General features: G+C 38.9%; 1 protein-coding gene across 6 annotated transcripts in view; it reads left to right on the top strand.

The window, feature by feature from the left end:
- Positions 1-20,381, top strand: part of GABRB2 (gamma-aminobutyric acid type A receptor subunit beta2) — a 190,807-nt gene that overhangs the window by 164,542 nt on the left and 5,884 nt on the right. For 3 of the 6 annotated variants that reach the window (XM_077924418.1, XM_028717407.2, XM_028717408.2), the window contains exons 7-11: positions 2,780-2,917; positions 4,560-4,712; positions 7,368-7,612; positions 13,916-14,026; positions 19,478-19,528. In XM_077924418.1, the coding sequence (XP_077780544.1) occupies positions 2,780-2,917; positions 4,560-4,712; positions 7,368-7,612; positions 13,916-14,026; positions 19,478-19,528 (698 nt within the window). The remainder of the gene's footprint in view (positions 1-2,779; positions 2,918-4,559; positions 4,713-7,367; positions 7,613-13,915; positions 14,027-19,477; positions 19,529-20,381) is intronic. The other 3 variants (XM_028717411.2, XM_028717412.2, XM_028717413.2) reach the window with 3 other exon arrangements.

The following is a 20,381-nucleotide window of genomic DNA, read 5'->3' as shown; positions in this document are numbered from 1 at the left end:
TTTTCACCGATATCAGTGAAGCTAGATTCTGTATAAATGTATTTAGGATTATATTTGTATTTGATGCATTTTTTTCTGTATGTTCTTCTATAACTTGCAGGACCTGTGCCCATGCTTTCTCCCCCTGCAAACCCCCCTGCTCCCACTTGCACCTCTCCCACTGCCCTCCTCCCCACCTTAGGCCAGAAGTGGGGCACTGTTTTGGTTCTGTGGGCTGGATCCTTATCAGGATCTGCCTTGCAGTTCAAATTCAACAACTGACATCATGCTTTGAACTCTTGAAGTTGGAATTTCAATGCACCTTCTTTTCACCTTCCTTTTAGCAGCATGTTGACGCCTGTGGTGTGTTTTGAAGCCCCCCCCCCCAGTCCTTCTTCCTTCTTCTTGTGCTCTGCCTCACACATCACCTCTGCCTCCTCAACGGGTCACCTTTCTTCCTCTGCCCTCACTACCTCCTCCGCCTCAGGCTTAGACTTGCCCCGTCTTCCCATCTTCACTGTCATGTCCTCGTAATTGTCATTCTACTGTAGTGTGCCATCTGTGGTCAGCCACGTAGATTGCACCATGATAACAAGGTTACACAAATATATATTAGAGATATAGTCAAAAAGCTCTGCAGGATAGAAAAAAAATTGTTTGGAGATTTTAAACAGGAAACATAAAGAAATATTATACATGTGGTCTGTGCTCACCTTTGATGGAAACAGAATGAAAGGATGATGTCACTAATCATTGCTTCCAGCTGCCTTTGAGAAGCAATCATATGGTTAACTCAGTAGGAAACAACATGTTGGTGTCCGCTTTTTCCAGCGAAAGCAAAGAGTGAGTGCTGCAGGCAACAAGGAACAATAGTGGAAATAAAGTTCAAGGACATCATCATGTTTGCCCCTGATTTAAGCTCCATATTTCATGTTACCAAAATAACTTCTTCTTTTTTTAAAAAAAATGAAAAATGTTTCCAGAGATGCTAATAGCTGCATAAGAGCATGAAAACATAAATTTTTGAAGTATGAAATATTTCTCAGGCTTCGGTATAGAATTAAGTCCGTGATAGCAATGGGGGAAGTAAAAGCAATTAAGGCTGCAGTTCTCTACCCGTTCACCAGAGATTAAGTTTACTGGATTCAGTGGGGTTTACCTCTGAGCAGACATGGATAGGATTGTGCTGTAAATGGCTCAGAAGGGCCTGTAAATAGTTATTAGCACTGTATCCAAAGCTATCAGTGTGCGAGATTCCACTCACACAAGAATTCACCTTCATTTCGTCCCCCTGCGCTCCTCTACCCTGCATCTCCCCACACACTTTCAAACTCTATGGGGGTGGGGGGGGTGGACCCATCAGGGCAGATTTGGGGAGTGCAGTGGGGGGAAGAAAAGGGGGCTCTGTTTCTAGTCTGTTTTATTTGCTTGCTTACTACGAATCACAAGAGTCTATTTCTAGGAAATCAATATGTCTTTGATTATTTCCCAAAGTATATTCATTGGATTGCGGTGGAACTTAAACTGCACTTGAGCATAACTAATTTAAATTCTTCATTTTTAGCTAAATAGCATCCCTAAATAGCTAAATAGACCCCTGTTGGGTCTGCAGGCTACAGAACTCATGAATCAGATAAGAGGAATCGGAGTCAGATCTGTATATCTAAAACTGGAGGATCACGTTGATACTCCTCTGCCGAGCCTTTGATTTTTCTCTCAATTGCCGCTTGTCATTTCCTGCATCAGTCCCACAGTTTCTTTCCTGGTGTCATCAACAAGCTGCACAAGTGACATTCTTTTTCCATTCAGGCACTTTGCCTGCAGGGGGATGCAGTCCAGTAATGGTGAGAGGCAGTTTAGCATGATCGTTGAGCTGGTGCGGTGTTCCTGGTCGCCACACACCCAGCAGTCATGAGCTCTGAGTCAGAAAAGTCTGTTTAGCACATGCTGTAAGTACTGGAAAGGCAGACTTGAAGAAGCAAGTGCAGCCTCGGAGGAATGAGAAGAAATATCTCATTTGCAGCCCAACAGCCCTGCCATAAATCTTCCTCACTTTCCATGATTACTCCCTGACATTCTTTCTAAGCACATTGACAGAAATGTGATACTTGTTTGAAAAAAGAAGTTTTAACTTTTAAAAGTGTTTTTTTATTAAAAAGTAGATGATTATTAGATATGTATATAATAATCAAAGCTCTAAACAGCTGCTATGGTTGTACAAACTGGGTATAAGAGGATTAAATTAGTGCAAAATAGAAATGCAGATTTCATTTTTGTTAAATCTGTCTTTCACCTGGTACTTCTGGATTCCTCTGTCAAAAATCTGAATCTGTCAGCTACTAGCTAGGCTTATCAGTTTAGGCTATAAACTAGTAGTTATTTCTCTTATTTATTTGTCTCAGGATTTTTAACCCATTTTCCCACTCCTTCATAAGTTTTTAAAACAACAAAACAATATATCAAGTGAAAACAACAAAAGTGTGAGGTGGAATGGGGTGAGGGTAGACAGTCTTCTAGCTACTCTCAAGGTACCATAACAAAAAAGTCCCTTTCTCTATTCTTACCAAGCTGTTTCTGATTCCTGTTCCTAAGTGGCTTCTGTTTCACTTGTCCCAGATTAAATCAAGGCCAGTTGAAATGTACAGAGTATGCATAGCAGAAGTGCTCAGTGTATTTGAACTTTGTAAATATTTATCTCGAATAAGAATAAACCGAAGTAAAATGACTGGATTATTCTTGCAGCAGATGTGCTACTGCAAGTGTTCCATGTCCTAAAGCTTTCCTCCTTTTTTATTTACAGATGGCTACACAACAGATGATATTGAATTTTACTGGCGTGGGGGTGATAATGCAGTTACAGGAGTGCGAAAGATTGAACTGCCGCAATTCTCCATTGTGGACTATGAACTTATCACCAAGAAAGTTGCTTTCTCGACAGGTTTGTGACGGGGTGCCAAAAAGGAAATGCATCTATCTGCTCGCTGAAAAGCTTCTCATCAGTTGTTTTGGATAGTACATAATGACTAACTGCATGGATCGTATAAAGAATAAACAAATGAGCACTGAATAGGCAAACCAATACAATTTATTCTTCTTTAAAATAACTGTGCCGTGTCAGGTGCACTAAACCTGCTGTCCTATGCATGCTTGCCTAGAAGTTAGTCCCATTGAACACAGTACATAAACAAACATATATAGGATTGTGGTGTACATATGATAAATACTTTTGTATTCAGCCAATGTGGGTTGTTGTTGTTTTAAAAGGGTATCAACCTTAATCGACCTGAACGAATAAACTATTTTCTATTTTCTGCAGCCACTCTCAAAGCTGATAAAAAAGCAAGCTACTTTTCCCATACACTTTCATTATTAAAATATATGGATGCCCTTTTCTTATGCCTGATGGCACCATATGGAATCATAATTTGATACTACCCTCCCCCCTTTTTCAGGGCCAGCCTGCCCATGAGGCGTACTGAGGCAGCTGCCTTGGATGGTGGAATCCCATGGGGTGGTGCCCTTGCCACCACCACTATGGAAGTGAGGAGAAGCAGTCACAGCTTCCAGCAAGATCTCATGCAACTCTCGTGAGATCTTGCTGGAAGCTGTTGTGCAAGCCCGATAAGCGAGGCTTCGGTGGGGGCAGTACATTCCTCAGATAGTGAAACAGGGTGTGCAACTCCTGCTTCTGCTACACAGACTTCCAATCCTAGTTCAGTGGGGCTGTTTCTTTTGGGGGGGGGGTTAAACTAACAAGCAACCCTCAAGAGAACAGGATGTAACTGTCTGGACTGCTAATCAAGTCTGATTGCAAATACCACTTTTGCATTTCATGGATTTGGGCAGAACAGTTGTCCCAGTTTGATTTTTCTTGGGAGCAGAGATCAGTGGTTTGAAAGTATAAGGATCAGAATTTTGCTCCTTACACATGAGGTTTGTGTGGGAGGCCTAAACAAACCTCGGAGCCTAAACAGTTTTAAATATTGCTCTGTTTCTGGTGTTTTTACTTCTCATCCCCTTTCATTTCCCTTTTCCCAGCCCGGTCTATTCCACTGTTCGCTTATTTGGTTACACAGGGGCTATTTTGAGTTTTTACATGTTCTGGCATCACCTGCCAGGAAGATAATAATGAAGGAGCAAAATCATGCCATAAATACCCAACATGACAACTTGTTATGTTTGATTGATATGACAGCTAGTACAGTATGAATACAACTCTGCTTACCTGAATTTTGTGGCTATGAGTATATGAACCAGTTTCTGAGCCTAGCACTTCAGGTGATTTCAAAGTGACCATAGCAAGGTAGAGAAGGTCAAAATGCAGTATTGGATGCTGAGCTTCTGCAAAGCTTAATGGTTTCGGTGTATGCACACCTGTTAGCAAAGGGGCAGTGAACCTTTGACACCTTTGTTTAGGCACAGATTAAATAAACTGGCATTTTGTTTGTTTAATAATAAATTTTATTTTTGCCTTATGGGTGTTGAATTACAATAAAAGTCTGCGGGTTGTAAATGTTAACAATGTGTTTGCAGGGCTACAGAACTGAAACTTGACCTTCTAAACATAAATTCTGTTCTAGGTTCCTATCCAAGGCTGTCGCTCAGTTTCAAACTCAAGAGAAACATTGGCTACTTCATACTTCAGACGTATATGCCTTCCATTCTGATCACTATTCTCTCTTGGGTTTCATTCTGGATCAATTATGATGCTTCAGCTGCCAGAGTGGCTTTAGGTAAGCACTTTTTGCTCAGCATATATAGAGTGCTATCCTGTTGTGCCAGCCACCCATAACAGAAGCTCCATTCCTAACATAACAGCCAAATCCAATGGGTGACTTAGAATGGTGGAATTGTTGCACAGCTTAACACTATCATTTACTTTTTGTGCTGTTACGCTACTTCCACTTGTGATATCCATCACACAACAAAGCTCACCTGTGCTGCAGCAGCTCTTCTTGCACTAATGTTACTTTGGCTCTTGCCCATTGAATGTGCTTCCTGTACTAATTTTGGAGGCTGGTCAGGTTTACATATATTTAAGCACTGAAAAGCTTTCTTTTGAACCAGTTTGGATGAAATATCTAGAGATAATTTTAAAGTGAGTAAATCAAAGTAAATACAAGTGCTTCAGCTCAGCCAGATTGTGTGATGTTTTGTGCTGTGTTCAGCATTGTTGTGTGCTACTACCTATTAAATTTACATTTAAGATTCAGAATTTGAGTCATCATAGCCCAGCTAAAACAATTTCTTCTCTGAATTAGCTTAAAATCATTGCAATTTATTGCAATCCACTGTTTACTTAATGGAGCAAACCTATATGAGGTGGGAAGTGAGGAGAAATAAAATTAGAAGAACCTATGCCCTGCCAATTCATGTGGAAAGAGTGGGGCACAGGTTTTCCACCCCTTTCTAATTTGGTTGGAGGAACACTAGCTGCAGACATCTCCATTGCCTCACAGAGAGGCTTATAAATCCAGATCTTCCCCTGAGAGAGCAGACCTCTCTTTTCAGGGAGATCCAAAAGACCGTATGGCTTAGGTCACCTTTTCAGGTTTGCAACCTTAGCTATTTTTCTTGCATTATATTTAACCTAAAAATTACAAAATATTCCTACCTTGATGGTAATTCCTCAGACTCTGGGGAGGGTTCAAAGCTGGACAGAAATCATATTTTGCATGCAGAAGACCCCAAGTTCAGTCTCTAGGTTCTTGTTTCACAGGGCTGGGAAAGATCCTGCCTGAACTCTGGAAAGCCTCTATGCCCATCCTTATAGAGAAGTACCGAGCTAATGAACCAATGGTGTCACTTTGTATCTTTTACTACACTCCTATCTCAACATGTAGTATTGTCTTCTTAGGTAAAATTTGGGTAAGGTTGAAATAGGATTCTACTTTGCAGGAGTATGGCTTCTTCTCTTAATGGGCATTTCAAATTCCACAAGTAAAATAGTTTACCGGGCTGAATCCTGATAATACCTGTTACCATGGACTTATTTACACCGTAGTATTGCCTCTGGCTACATTGGGGTAAAAACTCCAGGCAATGCAGACAAGGAATTCCACTGCCTTCAGTCACATGCCCTTGTTGACTTGTCTTGACATTTGCCAAGGCTGTCCAGAGCTGAGTGGAACTGCACCCAACCCCAGGTCTGGGCTTGAAGAGTAGCAAATAGGTTCTACATCTCTGACCATAAAAGGCATTGCTTCTAGGATTTGTATCAGGCTTCAACAGTCACACGACTTGATGTCGCAGAGTCCTTTTGTGCCTGAAGAAAGCTCTGAAGCCTGAGAACATGCACAGTCTACGGTTCAGCTTAGGTCCCAAACCTAGACCCCACAATTCCGAGTTCAAACCCTCTTGTCCCTGACAGAAAAACTGACAAGTCACTTTGCTTTTATGTGGGTCTGTGAATGATGACTCTAGATTGTGTCCCAAGGCAGAATAGGAACAGCTCGTGAGACACTGGCCTTGTCATGGTTTGTTTACTTTCTTTCAACTTGTGATTCATTCACCCAACAGTTATACACAAATCAGAGGTTGAAAGAGTTTTTGTGTTGCCATTCCTACAAAACTAATAATGCAAACAATTATTTTTAACCTCCTGGCACAGTAAATCAATAAATGAGCAGCTACAACAAATGTTGCTTTGTTTTTAATATTTGGTTGGAAGCCGCCCAGAGTGGCTGGAGAAACCCAGCCAGATGGGCGGGGTTTAAATATATTATTATTAGTAGTAGTAGTAGTAGTAGTATTTATTATTATTATTATTATTATTATTATTATTATTATTATTATTATTTTATTATTTTGCTTCTACAAACTAATAAAGCTGGTCTTTTAAAATTAGTTTACATTAGCAAGCCTTTTGAGTTTGCTGAACCTTGCATTCCAGGTAAGGATCCAACTCTAATGCAAATTTAAACTTAAGCCTCTTCAAGTTTCCATAGCTCTTAAGAAGAAACATTACCTAAAGGAAGGTTGAATGCATTATCTACTGTTTCCTCGATTCAAGCTAATGTATATTGCACAAGGTCTTCAAGCAAGATTTTTCTGAGAATTCAAACCAGAAGACAACATGTAAAAAAATATTAAGTAAAACCAGCACACTGAAGAAAAAGGTGCACTTTATAACCTATGTGATACACAAGTGGAAAGATTTCCATGGTGTTGACTTTGAGAATTTGTAGCATTTAATTATTATTTTTTTGGTTCATTACTGTAATAAGCATCACCACCCAAAAACCAAAAAGAAGATAGTATGGAAAATATTTCTTCTAGTGCTACTCTAGAGTGAACTCCAGCTCCCCCTAATATTTTTATCTATATATCTATATCTATCTATATCTATACACACACACTATTTTGAATTTTTTGATGCTTCCCCCCAGGAATCACCACGGTGCTGACAATGACAACCATCAACACTCATCTCAGAGAAACTCTGCCCAAAATCCCCTACGTGAAAGCCATTGACATGTATCTGATGGGATGCTTTGTCTTCGTGTTCATGGCCCTACTGGAGTATGCATTAGTCAACTACATCTTCTTTGGCAGGGGACCACAACGCCAGAAGAAAGCAGCCGAAAAAGCTGCCAGTGCTAACAATGAGAAATTACGAATGGATGTCAATAAGGTAAGTTCCAATGGAACATGATTAGCCTCTTACAGTTACAGCATTAGACAATTCATTTTCTTCCAAACAGAGCTTTTTTTTTTTTTTACATTTGGTTCTTCTACTGCACAAGTCCAGTAGGAATTTTATGGGCCGTCTTGGCTTTCACTATACAGCCTTTCCAGATGATTTTTTAAAAAACTAAGCAAAGCAAAACAAAACACCTTATAGTCTTATTAAATAAGCTTGAACTAACCCCAAGCCAATGTTCATAATATGATACTTCTAATAATGGATGAAGATGTAGCATTGTGGAAGAGATAAGATAGTTCATATGCCATGGAAAAAATAAATTTGTGTGTCTGTGCTCTGGACGTAAACACACAATGTTCAAAGACCTAAATATGGAGTCAGTTCTGCATAGACTGAAAAAGTGCTTTTATAGAAGAGTATTTGATCTAGAGGAGGCCTTTGCTCACAGAAGGGGCAGTTTTTGCCTCCTACCTTTACAGTTGCCCATGACACTTTCCAAACTGCTCTAGAACTCCCACCCCACTGAGCATATTTTCTAGGGGCTGAAGAAGAGAAGGGAAATCAGCAAAAATAGACTTCTCCACATCCATTAGTGGATCTTTACAAAAGATTTTATATCCACCCAAAAGAAAGAAATAGTGCATGGCTGTGATGGATTTTTTTAAAATATAATCAAAGCAATGCGAAAGTTTCATGAGATGGTGGGGGCATTAATGTATAGACAACTTTGTTAGTATTCGCTTTTTTCTATTTGCAAATTTTGATGTGCTTGTGTCCCATCCTCACCCCCAGCAAATATTTAGTTGCTGCTGTTGTTTTGTAAAGTGGGCGGTTGACAGTAAAATACAATAGCAATAAACATTCAATAAATGCCACAATAAATTGGCATTTTAATAGTAAAACAGTCTAATAAGATGCACGGCACTACTAAAAGCATTAAACACATCAAAAGTGTCACAAGCTTATAAGAATTGGTGTTGCACATTCTTTACAGAAAGTGTCGCTGATCATTCTTCTAAACAGAACCCCCCCCCCCCATGGTTTTACATAGCATGAATTCTCTAGCTTGTTAAAAGTCTAACACAAGAGTGTAGCAGCTGAAGAAAATAACTTTTTCCCATTTAACATGGTGCTGTGCAGTGGTAAAAAATGCAATATTCCTACATTGGAAGAAGATCCATAGATGCCTGGATCCTGAGCAACCAATTGTCACAGCTGTACACTTATTTATTATGCAAAAAAACAACAACCCCAAAATCATCTGGAAAGCCCTTGAATGCCTTGGGCTTTAGATACACTGTCACTTAGTGGCATTTTCCTCTTTCTGAAGCTTGATTTACAAGATGGATTGTATTCACTATAGGCTTTGCTGTCATCTGTCAGGCAGAAGGTTTGAAGACTTTAAAAAATTCATGAGTTTTCCAGCTGTTCCTCAGAGGAACAATCCAAAATGATGGCTAAACTACGACGTGCTTGAAAGCTGTGTGATACTCTGTAACAGAACCAAAAGGGGGTATAAACTTGACAGAGAATACAGAATCAATATAAGTATACTTACATTTTTATAATGTCAGCAAAATCATCATTTCAGCAACTATGACATGGATTTATTTGTAAAATTGCATAGATGTAAAACTTGAAATATTTCATAGGAAATCGTGTATTTATGTTTGTTTTTAAAAAAATCTAAATTCCATGTCGTATTTTCTCCAATGTGTGAAAACTGAGGGAGAAAGAGTTAATAACTGTTGGATTCACATGGTTCTGGGGTTTTTTTCCCCTTTTATGCAAAGACTTCCCCTCATGTAGTGGAATGTCCCCTCCCTCTTCTCTGCCTGTGCATGCTTCCAAATCTGTTTTGGGATTTCCCTCAACTCTCCCAAGCAGATTGGGAAGGGGGAGCACAGGGAGAGAAGAAGAAGGGAGAGGTCTGTTGTGCAAGCAGAAATTATTGTGAATGGGGGTACTTTGTTGGATACAACCCTTCATTTCCCTGTTCCCTACCTGCAGCTTATACAATAATGGTACTATGGTAATTTTGCTTGACTTCTAGTTGCAAATAAACAGAGGTAAACTGCATAAATATGGGACGCGGGTGGTGCTGTGGGTAAAACCTCAGCGCCTAGGACTTGCCGATCGAAAGGTCGGCGGTTCGAATCCCCGTGGCGGGGTGCGCTCCCGCTGCTCGGTCCCAGCGCCTGCCAACCTAGCAGTTCGAAAGCACCCCCTGGTGCAAGTAGATAAATAGGGACCGCTTACTAGCGGGAAGGTAAACGGCGTTTCCGTGTGCGGCTCTGGCTTGCCAGAGTAGCTTCGTCACGCTGGCCACGTGACCCGGAAGTGTCTGCGGACAGCGCTGGCTCCCGGCCTATAGAGTGAGATGAGCGCACAACCCTAGAGTCTGTCAAGACTGGCCCGTATGGGCAGGGGTACCTTTACCTTTTTAAACTGCATAAAAACAGGAAGCAACCATCACAGTAGCCTTATCTTTTCATAGTGGTGCTCAAAAACAGTTTATATAACACATACACACACAAAACTGTATTGGCATGTACATGTCTGTTTTTTAAATCTTTTTTTCAACATTTCAAATAATAAAACATGCCAAAAATGCCTGAAGGGGGGGTGCTTACAAAGAAAACCAATGAATAAAAGGTGGGCTAAGAATTAAGTTTGGGCGCATGCAGGTTGAAAAAGAAAAGAAAATCTGTTGTTCCTCACTTGAAGTTTTTTGAAAGTTAAATAATATAATAAAATGAATAGAAATCATTAAGAGTGCAGCTGTTGACTATGTGATAATTTGTAATATGGACTGTGGTAGAAGTAAATAAGAATATGAAATGCAGTAGTATTAGATCATAAAGAAGCATCAAGAATAGATTGTGGGAAACCTCTTAAACAAAATTGTATTAATTTGGAATTAATTTGTGTAAATTGGGTTAAAATTGGAAAATCAATAAAAACGATTGGCAAAAAATGATTAATTTTTGGATATTAAATATTTGCTGCCAAAATTATAATTTCAAGTTTTATTTGGGGAAATGTGGAAGCCATTCACTCATCGAGCCATTTCAAATATTACATTTTCATGCAAATGTTTGCTCTATACAAAGGTTTTCTCAGTGATACTCTATATGTACAGTGGTACCTCGCAAGACGAATGCCTCGCAAGACGAAAAACTCGCAAGACGAAAGGGTTTTTGGTTTTTTGAGTTGCTTTGCAAGACGATTTTCCCTATGGGCTTGCTTCGCAAGACGGAAACGTCTTGCAAGTTTGTTTCCTTTTTCTTAAAACCGTTAATACAGTTGCGACTTGACTTCGAGGAGCAACTCATAGTACGCGGTGTGGTAGCCTTTTTTGAGGTTTTTGAAGACTTTGGCAATTTTTGAAGCTTTTCCAAAACTTTTCCGACACCGTGCTTCGCAAGACGAAAAAAATCGCAAGGCGAAAAAACTCGTGGAACGAATTAATTTCGTCTTGCGAGGCACCACTGTATCAGCTTTCCAAAGAAGAGGGAAGGGAACTCCATTTCCATACATGGTTCCTTTCTCTGTGCCTAGACTGTCTCCTTTTAGACTGTGGCTGATGGATATTCCTTACTGATATTCCTTACTTGCTTATTTAATATATTTCTACCTTTTGTAAATTAGACTTGGGGTGAATGATAGTACAACAAGATATCCAATGAAGATAGAAGCATAAATAAATAATAACAGAAGATTATGTATAAAAAGAGAATAGAGCTCTCAAGGTTCAAGAACACAGAGCAGACCACACAAAATAAAACATGGACGGTGTGAAATGAGCATATGTAGGGCAGCAGTTCCACAATTTGAGTGCTGTGACAGAGAAGGCCATCTCTTCATTGGCCTCTTGCAGGAGCACTCAGAGGAGGGCTTCTAGGGAAGATCTGAACCAATTGTTTAGTTACCATTGTAGAAGGTGGAACTTTGAAATATACAGGTATCAGGCTTAGGGCTGTAATGACCAAGACCAGTATTTTGAATTGAGCCTGTAAACAAACTGGGAGCCACTAAGGATCTTTTAACATCGGCGCCTACTTGTCACTGCTTCCAGAAGCCCATGGAAGTCAGTGTGAAGTTTCAGGTGCCAAAGGAAAATGGTTTCAGAACTTTATCTCCAGAGATGAACCAACATTTTAGATACAACCAAGTGTTCCTCCAGTGTATCATAGGGCATGACAAAACTGTTGTGATTTTTTAAATCAAAGCATCAGTTTTTGTGGTGCTATCAGTTGTCTGATGTTTCATAAAAGGTAACTTGCAACATTTCTTATTTTCTAAGAGGTCACAATTCTCACTCTTCAGAAAACCCTTCTTGGAAACAACAGCAGCATAGCTTCATTTATTCTTTCAACAACCTTTGTGTGTAGCTTGGTGCAAGTATAAATTTCCCTAAATCCTGATGGGCCCACCTGATCTGTCTTCTCCATCTGGCCTGAATTCTCCCAACCCTTCTCTTTTCAGTACTGTAAACGGCACTCTAGTGAATAGGGCTTAAGTCAATGTGTGAGGAGGGAACAATGTCCACAAGCATACTAGTTCTGCCTGTTCATCCTCCTCATCGTCATCCTCTAAATGTTCCTCAATGGCTGTCCACATCAGGGAGACCTGTATCTGTGGAGGTTCCTTCATGTTTTGGAACCCTCGTTTTGTTGGTTTTTAAAATGTTCAGAAGCCTCCATGAGTACAGGAGACTTCCCCACTGCCATCACAAATAGGGCAACAGCCATGAGGATGGGGCTGCAGCTAGAATGCCTGATTTATGGTTTCAAATCTCAGTTTCAAGTGTAACCATGGTTGGAATGGAAGCTATAGACAAAGGAAAAGGAAGAGGAAATCAAATAGGAGAGGAAAAGAACTGTGCATGCCAAAGGGGTGTTTCTCGAGCTCTTAAAAATTATAAAATCTAAAAGACAATGGCTAAAAAAGCAGACCAAATGCACAGGCAGACAAGAAGCCCTTAACTTGACACAGAATAAATTGCAAAAACAGTCATGTTTTGGCCTAATACCATTCCAGATAAGCCTATCTGAATTGATGCTGTGGATCCTCTCAACAGTGTCTCCCAAAATATTTTTGTTATTTAATTTTTATAACCACAGTCAGTCCCTAACGCTCCAGCTCCGTACAAAAAACAGAAAGCAATCTACTCAACATAATGATTGCCAGCACAGAAGCAGAATCTAATAGAATGTGTCCTGCTGCTCCTGTCCTAGTAATTGACAACCCTCAGACATGCTTAGTGGTAACACCTTTCTGCTTCTTGTCTATTGTCCTGAATGCAGCTGCTTGATGTTTACCCAAGTGCCATTGTCAGGTTTTTAGCATTCCAGGGTGGGGTTTAGGGCTCAAAGGTTTGCCCATGAATCAAATATACTGTGAAATCTGTTTGTTCTGTTTCACATTCACATTCTGTTCTTACCAAGTATCTCCTTTTTGGGTATCCATGCTATAAGTATGTGAACTTTGTGTTTATATATTTGACTCTGCATCTCAATTCTTCCTTTAATTCAGTTTTGCTAGCAAAAGAAACATAAGGGTTTGCCCATATGGTGATTTCACAGCCATTTACCAAGAAAACATGCATTCATAGATCAATTATATTATATTTTACACATTAAATCTTGATCCAAAGCTGCTTCAGCTCCATTGAAGCCCCTCTTCCATTGATTTTTCATGAATTCCCTTTCTGTTATGTTCTAAATGTGTAATTTGTTCAGTGCTGACACCGCACATTCAGCCTGGGAAGATAGTGTCAAGACTACCATAATGCTTGTTTTGTCAGATCAATTGGTTTTAATGGCTTTAATTGCACTTACACCTCTACTTCTGACTGAATCTCCTGCAGTTGACTGTCATGTTATTCCTTATTCTCTTTACTTTCATCAAGCTCTCTATCCACTTAGCTCTTATAATTTACCTCCATGTGAGATCGTTTCCTCTTCTGCCATTCCATGTGACAATGTCTTTGGCTTTTTAAGAGATATATGATGTATTTGAGTCCACAAAGCTCAAATCATTTTGGATATTTGACACAGGCATGACTAGCAAAGCCAACTATTGTTTTCTTCTGTGAAGCTCCGGTGTGTTCTGTTATCTTCTGTCTCACATTTAATTTAGAATATGGTCTGTAAATCTATCATCCAATTTCAAAGAAGTATTTAGAGTTATTTTACAACTACTATGTTAGTTCTAGCTCTGCTCACCATTCCCTAATTAGTAGAAGCCAAAAGACTTATTTAGCATATTCTCTACTTTGTCTTCCAGATCTTTTATAAAGATATAAAACAAAATGGGACCGAATTGCGATCCCTGGATCCCACTGGAAATCTCTCCCCATCTAGATGGACTGCCAGTTACGATTACTCTCTTAATACGGTTAGATAGCCAGTTTTTGATCCATTTGATTGTACTAATTGTCCAAGACATCTTATGTTGGCTTTCTAACCATAAGATATTGTATAGTGCTGTATGAAATGCTTTACTAAAACCCAGATAAAATATCCACTGTTTTCTCATCATCCATTACATTGTAAGTCACTTTGAATTCTTTCAGTAGAAAAGCAACAAAAGAATTTTTATATAAATAATCTATGTTGCAATGACAATTTATGAATTAATTTAGTAGGTTTAGCTTTAAACCATGTTGATCTAACCCTTTGTGAATATAGCACATACTCCATTTGTTTTATTCTTATGGAGTTGACTGCTAAGGTTCTAGTATGGAGTCACGATTCTAACTTATTCCTCATTTTAGTGGGAACTATGGCTCCTTCTAGATTATTTTAGTCTTCCTTAGTTTTTCACAGATTCATTGAGGAGTGCCTGAAAGTTGAAAAGTTTATTTTTGGATGCATTTCAGTTTGTCTTTTATTTGTATGAGACTCTCTGTGTATGTGTATATATGTGTGTGTGTAAGCAGTTACTTGTTTTGTGTAATCTATTTCCCAATATACTGAGGTTGAGCTTTGTTCTTCCATTTGTTCTTCCATATATATATATATATATATATATATATATATATATATATATTCATACTTGAAGCCAACATGAAATCTTAATCCATAAAACTTTTCACACTGCTTGGATATCATACCATCTTGGATTTGCTTTGTTCCAGGTATTGTGCAACTCTGTTTCCTTCAGTGAGCAATATTTTTTTCTCTTCATTTTCCATGCAGAGTATGTAAATCATTTATCAATAACTTCTTAGCACTGCAATTTTTTCTGGATAGCTTCTTTGGGGCTTATGCCTATCTGAGATTTAACATTCTGAGCTTCCCTTGTTTCCTCTTTTGGGATCTCTTCTCTCTTGCTACTGCTCTAACCTGTTTGATGCACCTTGCATGCTCTTATTATCTTATATGAACAGTAATAACAGCAGTAGTAATTTATAACAACCTAGTAAGCAACAGTATTTACATGAGAATGAAGGAGTTTTACTAAGCAGCGTTTAGTAGAAGGAGCCTAGAATTCTGTGCCAAGATTCAGTTCTTTTACATAATTGTACAGATTTGCACATGTTCTTTCTGGTTGCAAAAGTTGAAAAAGTTCAACTGCCTTTGCTACTAGCAAACTTCTTTTTAGTTTACTGCCTGAGATTTATTTGTTTTTCAAGTCTACTCACTTATAAACTCATCATTATTATTATTGTCTAAACTTTTATCCCACAATATCTTTGTCCAATAATACACAAATAGGATCTGCTATTTTGTAGAAGTGTTCATATAGAAATCACTTCCTTTGACAATTAAATAATTTCAATATATGTTAATAAAACTTCCATTATTGATTCTATGAGGCAAACCTCTCTTCAGAATACAGTCTGAACTGATGTGGCCAGCATCTGCACTTTTAGATAAGGTATATTATGTGGACATGTTGGCTGTGATTTAAGAGTACTCTGCATATAATGATAAACTTTGGCTCAGTAGTCTCTGTATTATGTCACATATCTACGGACAGCGTGCTTGAAAACCTGGAAGCCTGTTCATTCTTTCAGAAACAACCAACTAAGGCTGTCCTGGTGCCTTCATTACATATCTTTAGGTACTAGGCGCCAGTTTCTCTTTAACCAGGCCTTTGGCTGATTAACATTACAGTGGTACCTCAGTTTAAGAACAGTCCTGTTTACGAATGATTCAGTTTATGAACTCCGCAAAACCAGAAGTTGTGTCCCGGTTTGCGAACTTTACCTCAGTCTAAGAACGGAATCCGAATGGTGGAAGGGCACTGGCAGAGGGAGGCTTCATTAAGGAAAGCACACCTCAGTTTAAGAACAGTTTCGGTTTAAGAACGGACATCCTGAATGGATTAAGTTCATAAACCAAGGTACCACTGTATATGTCCTTTTAAATGTTTTTGAGGGGGGGGTATCAGTTTGTGTTTTTATTTAGTATTATGTGTTCTCCTTTTGTATTTCTATGTTGTTTGAAAAGTGTCTCCATCTCAGGCAACCGGTTCAAGGTCATTTTGTTAAATTTCCCTAGCCAGAATAAGAGGTGGGAGAGGGGCATAATTAAGAAAGAGCAAGCCTGAGGGACTTTAGCCAGCATTGTGTTTTAGTTTACTAGTGAAGGTAGGATTGAAGAACATGGTGAGAGACCTTTTTTGTGTTGCTCTTGGCTCCCATTTCAGCTCTCAGTGTCATTCAGTAGCTTCATAGTTCCACGAGAAAGTGGAAAGAGTATTGCAGTATAAAGGCTACCGATTTCCTGGCCACAAAGGAGATAGAACCAGTTCTGCTCACTACTAAATCTCCAGCTACCTATCCAGTTTGCATCCCTTTTGCACTACCACGATGACAACAAAAAATTCAAATGAATTTGAAATAAATGTAGCATAGAGCTGGTCCACTCATTACAGTTTCCACAAATATGCCAATGAAAAAGTGCAACAAGTGCAGATGTATTTGTATGATGATGCTATATCAGTGTCAGGTGGCAAACTGTGAATGACAGGGATGGGGAATGCGTAAAGGAAATTCCATTTCCTGTGACATCCCAGTGCCTTTAAAAATTGAGTATTGGGAAAGTAACCCCCCCCCCCGAGCCAATTCCCAGGGACATCCATTTGGAGGGGGGAACCCCATTGTGCTAGAGAAAGTCCTTGCACAGAGTTCCTGCTGACAGCACTCATTAGTTGAATCCTGCTAAGTGTTTGCCTTTATCTTGAGTTATTCCTACTGTTTAGGATATCATGAAGCTTTGATATGCTTAAGTATCCATGACTTTCCACCATGTAAATATTTATGGTTAAGCTACAGTTCAAAACAGGGATGAAAAACCTGTAACCCTCCAGACGCTGTTAGACTCCAGCTCCTATCAGCTTCAACAAGCATGGCAAACAGTCAGGGATAATGGGCACTGTTGTCCAACAATATCTGCAGGGCTATAGGTTAGCCAGCTCTGGTTTAGAATGTGGTCAAAAGCTATACTGCATACTTTGCAGGTTTAGAGAGTTGCCAAAATTAAAGCAGTCTGCAATAAATGACTACTTTGACCCATATTTTCCACATTGAATTTGTATTTTTTTAAAAAGAAAGTGCCTAAAAGCAACTATTTATAACTATGCATTGCTGTTGTGTAAGAATTTTCTATAAACCAGCAGTGTACATGCCATTGTTTTCCATCTCTCCATTAGCATTATGTAAGAATATGCTTTGAAGGTAATGTGAGGCAGTGGTGGCAGCAGACTTTGCCTGTGGCCTCTTACAGAAAAGGTCACAAGGTAGCTTCTCCATACAGTCTGTAGTGCTATTCCTGGTGACATCAGAAAAAAGGTCAAGTCAGCTGTGTAAAGCTCTCTGTCCATAGCAACAATCTCAGAATGCCATCTTTAATTTGCACAAGGACAGTGTGTATCCAGCTTCTGCTTGTTTAAGATACATCAGTTATCTTACATAATCTGAAAGCCTGCCTTCCAATTCTTTCAGAGAGCTAAATAATTAGCTTTCGCCATGACAGAAAAATTCTCAGAAAGTACTTTTGTTGTTGTTGTTGTTCAAGATCTTTTTATAGAGAATACATTTTGATACAGCTATCACAAGTAGATGTTTAAATGTAGCAGTTCAGACAGTATAGAAAAGTACAACCGCATAATGCTTCGACAGAAGCAGTGGTATCATTTGGGCAAATAGTGGGTTGCAATTACACACACCTATTGGTGCACATTTGTAAACGCAGATCTAATTTCAGTCAGTTTTATTTCAGATGTTGTTAAAATTATATAGTAAATTGTAAATCGATGAAACAATTTCTCAGAAAATTTATTAATCTTAAAATGGGTCAAGTGCACAAGATTAGAGGCCCGATAATCTACGGTATATTGTTGTGATATCTGTAGAGTAGCTGGAAGGACTACAAGGCAAGCAAACTAAAGAGTCATTTGCTGCCCTTGACTGAACTGCTTTGATCCTAAGGTTCTCTGACTGAGCAATCCACATCCAGCACAGGCTAAATGGCCTAGTGCAGTAGGTTTGGAATAAGACTATAGAGCATAGGTAAAGAAAAGGAATTGAGAAGGTAGCAGGGAAAGGAAAGCAGAAGGTTTTGACAGAAGGAGCAGTCTTAAATAAATTGAGAAAAGGGAAGGGTGGACATGGAAAAGAAGAGTAAAGCAGATGACAGTAAGGAAGACATACTGATTTGAAATAATCAGTCAGATCTTTTACTGAAGGGCTTTACTGAAGGGGTGAAATGCTGAATGGATAAGACAATACATCCAATAATTGGGCCAATTTTGACAATGTTCCATTAGTGCTCTCGCACATTGTTTTCTTCGTTCCATTTGATTTCAGAATCAGAGATAATAATAAAAAAGTATGACTGTATTGACAGCTTCGTTTGTCCATGTTTTAAAAGTGAGTTGCTTGCAGGCAATGGAACTGAAGGGCTGAAATGCTTTACTGTGTCAGTTTGATGCATGTTTGATAGTAAATAATAAATGTGCACTACAGAAGCACCTCAAGAATAAAGCTGCTTTTTAAAGCAAGAAAACTACTAATGTAACCACTAAATAAAACCTGTCACTTTATTATATAGGTATAATTATTTTATACCTGAATAATTTGTTAGATTTGTGTGCTGCTGATATTAAAGAGTCAACACCTATAGAGAGCCATCATTTTGGAGTTTCTAGATATTGGGAATCACCTGCCATGTAGGTCTATCTGCTATTTGAGCTGGGAGGGTCAGCAATGTCCCATGCTCTGTGGTCTACATTTTGCAAGCTGATTTTAGGCCCAACAGTGAATTCTATTTTTATCACTTAATCATGTTATCATTTAAAGTGATTGTTTGATACCTCCATGATTATTATGTTCAAGTTAATATTTTGCACTATTCATCTTCTGTTTTCGTTACTTGTCCCCCTTTCACATGTTTACCTATTTCCCCTGCCCTGTGGATTTTTTTTATACATAAAGTCTGTCTTGCCCTATCAATAATCCTGTTATTTGGCTGAAGAACCACATCAGCATCCAGACTTCCTTCCCCCTACCACCTTTTAAATCCCCATGTTGTTCCCCTCTCTCCTGACTAATGTTTACATGTCATTGTTCCTTTCTTGGTCAAAAATGACCAGGTTTTTGTGTGTGCGGGGGCTGTACATTTCCATTACAAATTTGTCTTGTCTACAATGTCAGGGCCAAGACAACAACAGCACCTCTAAACCAAGGATATACTTCTGCTGATTGTTGGCTCAGATTGCCCTGTGCTTTTAATTAAAGTGCATCGTTTATGATAATAGCCTATAGTACATTAATTTTTAATGAAAGCTAACAGCTGCCTTTTCTCTATGGAAACCGGTCTTGATTTTATTAACTTACAGGACAGAAGAATAATTGGCACATATCATTGTCCAGAAATGTATTCAACAAAGGTATATTTTATTGTTTTCTAATGATTCTATCCTTAGAGACTTACTAGTGAGATCTTGGACCATTAGTGGTCAATTAAAGATCCCACGGCACTTTTTGCAAGAACTGGCATCTTAATGCCAGGCTCCTGTCCAAGTTTTGGTTGTATTCTAAGTTGTCTTCTACCTTCTGAACCATTCCCACCACTCACCCACCCACTGCATAGTTTTAATTGGCTACAGCATTCTTCATTTCCTGTACTAAAATACAATGCGTTGTTTGGCGATGTTAGATAGCCACCCCATTTCGCCTGAGAGGTGATTGCACTTGTTGGTGAAGTGATGTCGCTTTCTAAAAATCTGTAAAGCGCTTTGGGATCCGTCTGGATAAAAGGCGCCCTGCAGAATTAATGTGTTTCACTGTTGTATTGTAAGCTTCTATATAGTTATAAGCATACATTTTCATTAGGGATGGGTGAACCTGCTGTATTGCAATGATGCTCTCAGTTGCCTTCCTAAAACTTCACTTCAGATCCAAAAATCAGGTCAATTTGCTTTTCATCCTTTTATCCTTTATCGTAACCTTGTGCATTTCCTGTTTCGGAAATGAAAGGTAGACCAATTTCCAACGAGGAAAAGCTTGAAGACATGTGCAATCACTTTCTAACTGCTATACAGTAAATCATTTGGGAGGTTCATCCATTACTAATTTACGGCTATGTAGTAATTTCCAATGTCTCTTTGGAAAAGGTGTAGAGACCTCCAGCCTTCTCAAACTGTGGTGTTATCAGACAAGTGTCTGATAACAGCAGAAAAACATCTGACAAGAAAAAAAGAGTAATACTAAATTGCTTATATGCTGTTTTTCTCCTAAATT

The sequence above is a fragment of the Podarcis muralis genome, chromosome 2, assembly GCF_964188315.1.
Source record: "Podarcis muralis chromosome 2, rPodMur119.hap1.1, whole genome shotgun sequence".
Lineage (NCBI taxonomy): Eukaryota > Metazoa > Chordata > Lepidosauria > Squamata > Lacertidae > Podarcis > Podarcis muralis.
The sequence above is the reverse complement of the archived record's forward strand: the minus strand, read 5'-3'. Positions and strand labels throughout refer to the sequence as shown.